The 12,624-nt window shown below is 40.7% G+C and overlaps 1 protein-coding gene across 1 annotated transcript in view; it reads right to left on the bottom strand.

Moving 5' to 3' along the window:
* Positions 1 to 6,819: 6,819 nt before the first annotated feature.
* The window catches only part of Drp1 (dynamin related protein 1), a 430,863-nt gene continuing 425,058 nt past the window's right edge, over positions 6,820 to 12,624 (bottom strand). Inside the window, exons 12-13 of the mRNA XM_067141108.1 lie at positions 7,320 to 7,531; positions 6,820 to 7,241 (exon numbers count right to left, since the gene is read on the bottom strand). Of these exons, the coding sequence (XP_066997209.1) occupies positions 7,185 to 7,241; positions 7,320 to 7,531 (269 nt within the window). The 3' untranslated portion in view covers positions 6,820 to 7,184. The remainder of the gene's footprint in view (positions 7,242 to 7,319; positions 7,532 to 12,624) is intronic.

Raw genomic sequence — 12,624 nt, 5'->3', positions numbered from 1 at the left:
GTTCTAGACTTCAACGGAGTTATATTGTCTAGATTACCTTAGGCACAATTCAGTTCCTGGCTGACGTGTATCACATCGTTTCCTACTCCACATTCCCCTAATAATGTTAAATAATTTTGCGATTCTTCCCGGGTGCATCCATTCTCTCTTCAATAACTTTTTTTTTTTTTGGTTGCTATTTGCTTTATGTCACACCGACACAGATAGGTCTTATGGCGATGATAGGAAAGGAGAGGCCTAGGAATGGGAAGGAAGCGGCAGTGGCCTTAATTAAGGTACAGCCCCAGCATTTGCCTGGTGTGAAAATGGGAAACCACGGAAAACCATCTTCAGGGCTGCCGACAGTGGGGTTCGAAACCACTATCTCCCGATTACAGGATACTGCCCGCACTTAAGCGGCTGCAGCTATCGAGCTCGGTGTTCAATAAATTTACAATTGTATACAGCCGCTTTTTGTTATCAATTTTTCTTGCATCCTCCTCATCTATAAATTTCCCTCATATTTGCTTTATATCTGAACAATCTTTTATATCCCATTTCTTCAGAACAAAGCAAACATTTATTTTCATCTCTGTTTTGTTCTGTATGCTTTATTTTTATGTATCCCCATTAACCACCATATTATACCCCTCATTCCCTTTTTGTTATAATCTCTACATTTATCCTCATTCTCCCACTTACATTACAAAATTCTCCTAATGACTTCTTACTTATACATTGTGCAGCAATATGTTGCTTTTCATTAGCCTTAACTCTTAGGACTATTTTTTTTTTTTTTTTACATACCGGTATTCTCATCTTCTCTATACAGTTCTGATATTTCATTTGGTGTTGATATGCTATCTGTAATACTTCGCCACCTTCTCGCAGCTTCAGTCTCAACCAATACTTTATTATCTTTTTAATTATATCCGCTTGCAGACTTACATCGTTGCACATCATTCTCACTCCACAGTTAGCTGTACAACTGGGTAGTCCCATAATTATTTTACCAAATCTACTCGTATCAACTGAATCAAACCTCCCTTCAACTCCCCAGATTTCTGCCCTATACAACACACTATATTTAACTAATGCATTAAAAACATTTTTATACACTCTGTAATCTGTGTTGGGCATATTTTTCTCCAGTATGTTAATGGCTGACGGTGCACTCACACCCTTTAGTTCAGCTCTTTTTATTTGCTCTTCCCATTTTCCATTTCCAGTTAAAATCAAACTCAAATATTCTACTTTCTTGACAACTTCTAATCTCGTCTCGCCCATGCACCATTTTTCATTCTTTGACAATTTATATCCTTTTTTACACACCATTACCTTGTTTTCTGTGCAATGATTTTTAAATTCCACTCTTTACAGTAATTTACCATTACATTTATAATACCCTGCATACTATTGGTGTCAAAGTGAGCAGAAGGATGTCATCAGCAAAAATGAGACCTGGAATATCCTCGTTCTCAAGACTTGGGTAAGCCTCTGCTTCAAAACCTTTCGATTGAAAGATATCATTTATAAACAATAAGAACAGTACAGGTGACAACTTTCCCAAATACTACTTCCTCCTTAAGTTTAATCGAGCACTTCACTTCTGAGTATACGTTCTCAACCGCTCTTATCTTCTGAGACACCCCTATCCTTCTCATCTTGGCTACGACTGCCTCTCTGCTTACAGGATCAAATGCTTTCTCCAAGTCAATAGCAGTAATATACAATTTTCCACCTTTCCTTTTTATATACCTATCCATTATTGTTTCCACTACAATAATATTATCAGTTGTCCTCGTCCTTTCTCTAAAGCCTGACTGAAGTCTCTCCAGAATCGATCCCCCCTCCGCCCACTTCATAATCCTTTTTTCTAACACACCTGTGTATATTTTACTTAATGTATCCAACAACTTTGAGTGCTCCATCCAGATAGCCTGACCTATTTCAGCCTGCCGAGGAAGTTTCTGTATTCCACAGATCCTCTTAACTGTACCCCATCCTTTTCTACTTTCATTCTGTTTTGCATTACTATTCAATTCAACAACTCTCTGCTCCTGCCGTTCAGACCTAGTTTTATGCAGTATTTCTCTATATTCTTTTCTCAAGTTACAAAATTCAATCCTATGAATATTAAGAGCTCAGATGGAAAGCCACTTCTAGGGAAAGAAGACAAAGCAGAATGATGGCAAGAACATATCCAACAGTTGTATCAAGGTAAAGATGTAGGCTGTTGATGCTGATGAAATGGGAGACCAAATTTTGAGGTCAGAGTTTGACAGAGCTGTGAGAGACCTAAATAGGAACAAGGCACCTGGAATTGATGACATTCCTTCTGAATTACTGACTGCCTTAGGAGAAACCAGCATGGCAAGGTTATTCCATTTAGTGTGTAAGATGTATAACAGGAGAAGTCCCATCCGATTTTCGGCAGAACGTTGTTATACCTATTCCCAAGAAAGCCGGTGCTGACAGGCGTGCAAACTACCGCACCATTAGTTTAGAATCTCATGCTTGCAACATTTTAACACGTATTATTTACAGAAGAATGGAAAAACAAGTTGAAGCTGAGTTGGGAAAAGATCAATTTGGCTTCAGAAGAAATGTAGGAACACGTGAAGCAATCCTGACTTTACGTCTGATCTTTGAGGATCGAATCAAGAAGGACAAGCCCACGTACATAGCATTCGTAGAACTAGAAAAGGCACTCGATAATGTTGATTGGACCAAGCTATTTATGATTCTGAAGGTGATTGGGATCAGATACCGAGAACGAAGAATTATCTACAATCTGTATAAAAAATCAGTCTGCAAAGATAAGAATCGAGGGCTTTGAAAAAGAAGCAGCAATCCAGAAAGGAGTGAGGCAAGGCTGCAGTTTGCTCCCCCTCCTCTTCAATGTTTACATAGAACAGGCAGTAAAGGAAATCAAAGAGGAATTTGGAAAGGGAATTACAACCCAAGGAGAGGAAATCAAAATCTTGAGATTTGCCGATGATATTGTTATTTTATCTGAGACTGCAGAAGATCTCCAGAAGCTGCTGAATGGTTTGGACGAAGTCTTGGGTAAGGAGTACAAGATGAAAATAAATAAGTCCAAAACAAAAGTAATGGAGTGCAGTCGAACGAAGGCAGGTGACGCAGGAAATATTAGAATAGGAAATGAAGTCTTAAAGGAAGTAGATGAATATTTTTACTTGGGTAGTAAAATAACTAACGATGGCAGAAGTAAGGAGGACATAAAATGCAGACTAGCACAAGCAAGGAAGAGCTTTCTTAAGAAAAGAAATTTGCTCACTTGAAACATTGATACAGGAATTAGAAAGATGTTTTTGAAGACTTCCATGTGGAGCGTGGCATTGTATGGAAGTGAAACCTGGACGATAACTAGCTCAGAAAGAAATAGAATAGAAGCTTCTGAAATGTTGTGTTACAGAAGAATGCTGAAGGTGAGATGGATAGATCGAATCATGAATGAAGAGATACTGAATCGAATTTGTGACAGGAGATCGATTTGGCTAAATTTGACATGAAGAAGAGATAGAATGATAGGACACATCTTAAGACACCCAGGACTTGCGCAGTTGGTTTTTGAAGGAAGTGTAGGTGGTAAGAACGGTAGGGGTAGACCAAGGTTTGAATATGACAAGCAGATTAGAGCAGATGTAGGATGCAGTAGTTACGTAGAAATGAAAAGGTTAGCACAGGATAGGGTGGCATGGAGGGCTGCATCAAACCAGTCTATGGACTGATGACTCAAACAAACAACATGATTTTCTCCCCTGTGCTTTCTAAACACCTTCAATGCTTTCAGTACTTCATACTCTTTATGCTTGCATTCATAATTGTACCAACCCTTTCCTATTATGTTCTTCCCCTCCTTTACCCTCATCTTCTCCCCTGCCATCTTTACAGTGTTTTCTATTATTTTTACTGCTGCACTTGTTAGATTATTCTCGATCATTGAGTCTATTCCAACTTTCACTATCTGGCCTATTTCTCCCTCACAATAGTTCATAAACTCTTTCTTTAGCTCCTCTCTCCACTTGTATTTATCAACTAATGTTTCTTTGAATTTTATCGTGTTGCTTGCTAATGCCCTACCCTCTCTATCATTTATTCTGACAATAATTTGTAGGTGATGTGACTCTCCCCATTCCTTAACCTTCATGCTTTTAATCACAGGCAACGCATTTCTAGAGCACAGCGCCAAATCTATGATACTACCCCGTCTCCGTTATGTATGTCAGGTTCCCTAATTCGTCGCCATGCCAACATCCATTCAAAATATATAGTTCTACCGTACCACACAGGTCTAACAACTTTTCTCCATTTTTATTACAGCCCTTATCCTAACTCACTCTCTTTTGTACATAAACATCTCCTGCCTCTTTGTCGTACAACGGCTTCTGATCTGCAACCCTCGTATTGAAGTCCCCCCTTATTATAATACCTACATAATCAAAAATGTTTTGAATTCTATTAATTTCTAATGCCAGCTCATCAAAGAAATCCTTTTTTGCAAATGGAGAGGCTTCAGGAGGGTTGTAGACAAAACTGATACATAAATCTCGCTCACTCTCATCGTACATCTTTATTTTAACCCAAATCATCTCCTCCATTTCTAATTCAATATGGTCTATTCTAGCTTACAAATCCTCCCTAATCATAACCATTATCCTTCCCGGGTATCTGCCCCTGCCGGTCCGTCTTTCTTTTGCCTTATAGTAAACCGTGAACTATTTCTACCTTACTTTTCGGTGGAGTCCAGATTTCCACACATGCGAGGATATGCAAGCTTCGTAACAACTCTTTAAAAGATTCTTTCTGTAACTTACTCCTAAGCCTTCAATACTGATGCACCCTACCGTTATCTCTAGTTATTTCTTCCTCCCCTGCCCCTCACTCTGGCTGCCCGTCTTGGACCTCGTAATCCTAGTAACACCCAGTTCATCAGAGTTCTCATCTAGTGTATTAACACATTCCCTATCGAGCCCATCCTCGTTTAAATTACTTTTCTGTGCCAGAAGTCCTTCAGGCTCACACGTCTGCTTTCGGTGTTGAGTCTCTCACTGAGTCAGCACTCAGCTGCCCCTGAAGGTCACCAGGACTGCATTCATTATTAGTTGTCTCTGCGTCAGCTTCTTTCTCTCTCTGTCCTTTTCGGTTAACTTCCTGGTTGCCACTCGCTGTTCCGCATTCTGCTGATCTCAGCTGCCTCGTGTGTTCACCTTTCTCATCGGCCATTGTACTCTCTGTGTTGTACATATTCTTTAACTGTTCCACCCCCATGTTCTAGTCCACTTGCTGTCACCTACCACTAATTTGTTGCCCCTTATGTAGGCAGTTAATCCTGCATGCCTAGCTTTTCCCAGATGGAACTGTATTATTTTCTGGTTCCTAAAGGCTTCTTTCTCCAGCTCCTCTTTGATCCATAATTTTTCACCTTTCAATCACCTTGTACTATACAAAATCTTCTTCACTAACAGAGTTGATACGAACCTCACTTTCACTGGTCTCTTGCCTTTTGCCTTCCCCATTATCTGAATCTCGTCTATATCGGCTTCCCTGCAGCAGAACTTCAACCTCTCGTTTATTAGCTCCAGCACTTTAGATACAAAATCTTCTTTAGTGTCCTCGGGTAACCCATATATAAAGATATTTTTCTTCCAGTTTTCCAGCTGGTGCTTTTTCTCCTGCCACCTCAGTTCTTTTATCTCTTCCTCCATTCTCCTCACCTTATACCTCGAACTTGATATTTCTTTATTATTTTGGACCACCAGTTCTATCACCTTGACTATCTCCTCTTTCATTATTTCTCGCAGTTCACTGGCTTGCTCTCGTAGTAACTCTCTCGTTTGTTCTGCTTGACCCTTAATGATGTCCCTTATCTTCTCCATCTCTTCCCATCCAACCACATTCGCAGGGTCAGGTGCGGGGTTCATCTTGACCCATCCAATGACCAACAGCACTGCCATCACTGATGCAGCCATCAAAATTGAAGTCAGATTCACTTGCTGTCCGGCTCTGCAATCCATGTTGTGCCTCGTGGGCCTGCCTCTACCGTGCCAATGACCTATCGTCGCCCGGTACAATTCTATTGAAATCCCCATGTCAGTACTCACTCACTCACTCAACAACCTCCCTCTTCGCTTGCGCAATTACAACTGAAAGCACTCTAAAAACAGAATAATTCCACGGGCAGTCTATTATTAGACGAATAACCTTGAGCTGAGATTTTAGAAGTAGGAAAGATCATAATATGAAGACAAAGATTAAATACAAAGATGATAAATTGGGACAAATATTCATTTATAGGACGGAGAGTAAGGGACTGGAATAATTTATCAAGGAAAATGTTCCATAAATTCCTAATTTCTTAAAAATCACTTAAGAAACAACTAGCTAAACAAATGATAGGTAATCTGCCACCTGGGTGACAGTCCTAAATGGAGATCATTGATGATTGATTAATTGACCCAATGGACGTTTTCTGCCCTTCAAAAATCCAACTACATCTGTTTGGCTCGAAACCATCATCTTGAGATCTGGAACTGGCACTCTACCACTGATTCACAGAGAGAGCTATGTATATAATATGCTGCAGTGTAATGGTAAGACTATCAAAGAGAAACCTTTATATGTTATGCACTCTGTGGCTTACACGTTTTGTTATCTGAATAATCGAATATCCAAAAAATGAGTACAGATAATAGACATTTGACATTCCACTGTACAGTAATATCAGGGATTCATCATGTTGTTTTGCTTAGTACCAGAAACTCAGCAGAAATGAACTTCTCCAAAACAGGGAAGGAAAATGAATAAACTCCATAATTAAATTCAGCAATACATGGGATATACACCACATTTTTATTTGTACAATTCATGTAAGATGTCCAGCTTCTCAAATGCAGCAGAACATTTTACTAAATTTATTCTACAGAAAATCACATAGCAGTCTGTGAGGGAATCAAATACATGAATTCATTTTATGAAGCCTGTTAGCTACAACAGTACAATTACAAATATCAACACTATTAGGTGCACACTGGCTGAACAACATTAGTACAGTTACTGAAGGAATGATGTTAGGATCGTAGTATGCCAAAGTTCTTTGTAAAATTTCATGAAGCCATATCTTCAGCTATGATTTACAAACACTTATACTGTATTATTCCAACTGCACATACTATTACATTTCACCACATGTGTGTCTCACGAATTTCACTGATGATGTGACCAGCACGTTGAAGAGCCTAGAACAAAAAAGAAGGTATTACATCAAGAAAAGCACTCTTAAAAAAATAGCAATTCCAAAGGAAGTCTATTATTACCTTTAGCATGTCAGCTGCTTCTCTACGTCTTTGTGCAATGTGCTCAGACTCATTCAGAAGCTCATCAGCTTGATCCGATTTGTATAAATGGGTAACTAATTCTGACTGAAGATTATCCTTAACGTAATTAACCAGAAAATGCATAACAGCTTTTGGGACACTGTCCTGGATCGATTTCCGTACTATGTAGAAGTAAGACTTGATTAACCTCTCTGGAAAAAAAAAAAAAAGCAAAGAAATTATGAATGAAAAACAGGTAGGATTAAAAGAAATCAACACTGCAAAATATTTTAATAACATTTAATGGGTCCTTTGGTTCATGTTATTTACGTATTTATTACTTCTCTGTGTAGGGCAATTTTGAGACATTTCACAAAAGACATGCTCCACACTGTTATGAGTAATTGCAATTGATGCATTCAGCAAATGTAGCAAGTAGTTCACCAGACCCTTGCGATCTAATTTTAAGCATCCCACTGCTTTTGCTACAATTCTGAAATACTTTGGTCACTCTCCCTAGATCGTGGTAATACAATAAGATGTGTGGTTATGGGCTAAAAACCAGCAGGAATCATGAGCATTAATATTAATTCATTAACACAAATACAAAGAATATGTACTTTACAACAGAAGGTGCACACACAGACCAGGAACAGGTATTGTATAGACTGGAAACTGCACGTTGCATGTCAAGCCTTGCAATAGTTCACTTGGCAGGGGCATGGTGGGAGTTGTGATAGTGGGTGGTATTCGAAGGTTCGAATCGCACGCAAGTTTTTCTTTTACAGCCAGTTGATTGGGTTGTGGCACGGTTGCGTACTTAAGAGTTTCCACAGACTGATGTGTTTATTTGGCCCTGAAAAGGGCTATTGGTATGGTGGCATATGGTACGAAGCTGGGTTGGAAGAGCCTAGGAAAGATGAGACAGGATTTCAGTTACCTACGTCTTTAAATGCAGCACCTGCTCGAACTGGGTACCTCTGTGGTTGATATAGAGCTGCGCGCAATGTTAAAAGGACCGTCTAGCACGTTGCAACATCTCCGGTGTAAAGGCTATTGGCTTTACGTCACACCGACACATGTCTTATGGCGACGATGGGACAGGAATGGGCTAGGACTGGGAAGGAAGCGGCTGTGGCCTTAATTAAGGTACAGCCCCAGCATTTGCCTGGTGTGAAAATGGGAAACCACAGAAAACCATCTTCAGGGCTGCCGACAGTGGGGTTCGAACCTACTATCTCCCGAATACTGGATACTGGCTGCACTTAAGCGACTGCAGCTATAGAGCTTGGTCCGGTGTAAAGGGTCGGCATGCCTCGGTGATGAGTTGTCTAAAGTGACCAGGATAGCACAGCTCCTGTGCATACACCAGTTGTTTTAAATGGTTCCACAGAAAAAAAAATCCAGGGGCATAGGATTGGGCGATATGATGAGCCAAGGGACAGGTCCTCCCCTTCCTATCCATTTGTCAGGGTAGGTCACATGGAGATGGCTCCGGACGACCACTACCGCGTGCGGTAGAGCTACGTGATGTTCAAACCACATCCTGCAGCCGTCAAGGCGTGGCAAAGGTTCGAAGAACGGTGGTAGATCATTTTGGAGAAACCACAGATAGCTTTCTCGCGTCGGAGTCCCTCGAAGAAATGGGGACCAACGAGATGATTACAATGATGCCACACCATACGTTCACACCCCACTGTACCTGAAAAGTTTCTTGTTGTATCCAATGGGGATTATCCACACTCCAGTAATGCATATTATGTCGATTAACGGTTCCCTGTTGTGGAACCATACTTAGCCCGTAAATGAGATGGATGCTAGAAAGGCAGGATTAGTGTCCACATGCTGTAGGGTCCATTACAGAATGCCACCCGTGCTTCAAAATCATGACCATGGAGCTCCTGGTTAAGTGCAAATGGTACGGATGAAACCGCTGGGTATGCAATATCCACATAACAGACGCTTGGCAGATGTTCATCTCCTGTGCAATGGCCCGTGTACTAGTGAGAAGGTTAAGCTCTTCATTATGAGCAGACATCAGGGGATGATCTCGAACAGGCTGTGTCCTTCCCAAGTATGCAATAGCCAGCAGATGCGTATCAACACTCCAAAATATCATGCCTGTCAGTTACTGTCTATCCACATAGTATTCTTGATATAGGTGTTGTGCCTGGTATGCATTCCATCTAGTCTTTCCACAGATGAGTAACATGTCCACATACTAGTCACTGGAATACATCACGAGACAGTAAATAACCTTTGTGTTGTGTTGAGACAAGTTTCAAAAGGGAGGAGTTTTTGCGCAGCTACATACTTATCTGCCACTGCATGTTGTTATCATTCCAATGGGATACACTTTGCCCTACCTATAGTCTACGAAGCTTGGAACATGTACGACATAGCTAATTGGTTACCTGTGTCCTAGCCACACACCATCACCTCCTCATCCTCGTCCAACCCAGCTAAATACCATATGCCGCATTACAGGGTCAAATAAACAAATCAGTTTGTGGAAGCTATCAAGCATGCAACATTACCACATCTCAGGCAAAAAAAAAAAAAAAAAAAAAACCAACCAACCTTGCGTGGGATTTAAACCTTCGAGCACCATTCACTATCACAAATCCCACCACGACCCTGCCAACTGAGCTATTGCGAGGCTCGACATGCAGCGCGCAGTTCCCAGCCTATACAATACCTGTTCTTGGTCTGTGTGTGCACCTCATGTTGTTAGGTACATTCTTTGTATCTGTGTTCACACCCATAATGAATTATTACTGGCACTCCCTATTACTGCTGTCTTCTAGCCAGTAAACACACATCTCCTTATATTACCCTGATTTAAGGAGAGGGACCAATGTATTTTAGTATTGTAGTTAAAGCAGTGGGATGCATAAAACTAAATTGCAAGGGGATGGATGACCACCTGGTTTATCTAAACCATTAGTCTCGTTTCTTGATACAGGGTCAGGGACGAGGCAGGATGAATTTATATGGCTTTTTTTTTTTTTTTTTTTTTTTTTTTAAGATCAGATGCCCTTCCTGATGCCAACTTCAGTAGAGGAGCTAATGAAGATGAAATGAATGATGGTGAATGAAACTGGGTAAGGAGGTGGAAATCAGCTGTGTCCTATGAATAGGAACTGTCCCAGCATTTGCCTAGAAGCAAAAATGGGAAACTACAGAGTCAAACCCACTGGTCTCCCAAATGCAGAGCTTGGCTCCAGGTATGTTTAGCAAATACATACAAAACCGAAGATGGAGGAAGAAAAATATTTAAGAAGAGAGAAAGAAACAAAGTCGTGGGCTGATGTGAAACAAAGTCGTGGGCTGATGTTCCAGTTTTCACAGATTGTCCTGGTGTCTTGAGATAGTTTCCTGGGACATCTAATTGTCCCGATATTTAAGAATGGCCATTTAAGCTAGCTGGAGTTGTATGTTTCGGGGACAACTGCATCTGTTGAGCACATCTTCAATCTTATGAAAATGTACTAGTCTGACAAAAAAAAAAAAAAGTCTTAATGTAGAAACTCTGAGGGAACTATTAAAAAAATAATCTTCAGTGAGATACATTCAGAATGTTATGACTTTCTCATACAAAACCAGAAGATATTGAAGGAAATCCATGGCTCTGAAAAATACACTTGAGATACTGTAAACGTCGTTCCTGTACTCAAAGACAGCGACAACGAGTATGTAGATAACTATTGCCCGGTCTCTATTACATCTGCTTTATGTAAATGGATGCAACACCCAATTGGTAAACATGTGCTGGATTTTCTGAATGAGAGAAAGCTGATCAGTAACAACCAACAAGGATTACTCCCTGTAAACAGTACTTGACGAGTGGCAACATTTCCCTGGACCAGTCTAATATCTCTTAAGTGGACTGCGTAATTCTCGACAGGAGTACGGGCTTTGGTCATTCCTGGTAGGTCGAATGCAATGCGTTGTGTTCAGTGGGGCCAGGTCAGACCAAACTTTAGTCATCTCGGGGGTGATTCAGGGTAGTGTGATAGGGTCGCTTCTATATATGATCTTTACGCTGGATCTGTCAGGTTATATATAGTTTATTCAGTGGAGAAGATGGGCTTTGCTATGACAAAGCGGCAGTCCATTGCAGTTTTGGTGTTTGACATCACATGATTCATGTAAATGTGCCGTGGTGAATGATTCCGAAATCATAGTGTGTGGGTCACTTCCTGGCAAGCTGCGATCTACCTTAAACAAAACCACGCCAATGGCACTTTCTTCAGCTGTCACCATACACTCTAAGTCCAATGCCGATGAGATAAGGATGGTGGAGGCAGGTTCTCGGGTGAAACTGGAAGCCTTCAGTTTGGACCTGCATGTTGGCAGCAGGTGTGTGATGGTTATCTTTCTAAGAATTGTGACCACTTAGGAATTCGGTCCTGCATCTGTGTTTGGACAGGCCTATTTAGGATCACCGCTGCCATCCCAAACGGGGGAAGGCCCTAGAAAAGTTGGGCTAAACATCAGAAGTCACACTTTTGTCTGACTGGGTGACCGAACCCAGTGGGTCACTCCATATGCAGTCAAAACAATCAAGGTAAACAATCTATAATTACAACATAGAATGTCCGAAAACTGCTTGACATGAAAGAAAGCAACAGACCTGAAAGGAGAACAGCTCTTGTTGCCCATGAGCTTTCTAGATAGAATATTGATGCAGCTGTTTTGACTGAAACAAGATTATCCAAAGAAGGCAAAGTTATTGAATCCAGTTCAGGATATAACCACCTTCTCGAAGGGGAAGGAGGATGAGAGCGTCGTATTCATGGTGTTGGATTTGCCGTGAAGACTAATATAGATGCTAATCACCAACTTGTCCCAAATGCAATTAGTGAAATGCTTACGACTCTCCTTGTACCACTCTCTGGAGATAGTTTCATGACTCTCATCTCTGCTTATGCTCCTACATTAGATGCTGATGAAGAAGCTAAGAACAAGTTCTATAACATGCTTTCCACAACGATCTCCAATGTACCAACTAAAGATAAGCTCTTCCTACAAGGTGACTTCAATGCTGAGTTGGGAAGGATAATCTGCTATGGGAAAATATGATGGGCAAACAAGGTCTCAGTACTTGCAATGCCAACGGATTGCTGCTTCTCAGTCTATGTACTGAACATGAACTTTTCATAACTAATATGCAGTTTTATCTACCTAATCACTTCAAGACTACATGAATGCATCCTTGCTCTAAGCATTGGCACATCCTTGATTAAATCATCACTCGACAATGTGATAAGAAAGATGTCCGTATCACCAGGACAGCTAGAAA

This window comes from Anabrus simplex, chromosome 2 (assembly GCF_040414725.1).
Source record: "Anabrus simplex isolate iqAnaSimp1 chromosome 2, ASM4041472v1, whole genome shotgun sequence".
In the NCBI taxonomy this organism is placed as follows: domain Eukaryota; kingdom Metazoa; phylum Arthropoda; class Insecta; order Orthoptera; family Tettigoniidae; genus Anabrus; species Anabrus simplex.
This window is presented reverse-complemented; position numbering and strand designations above follow the sequence as displayed.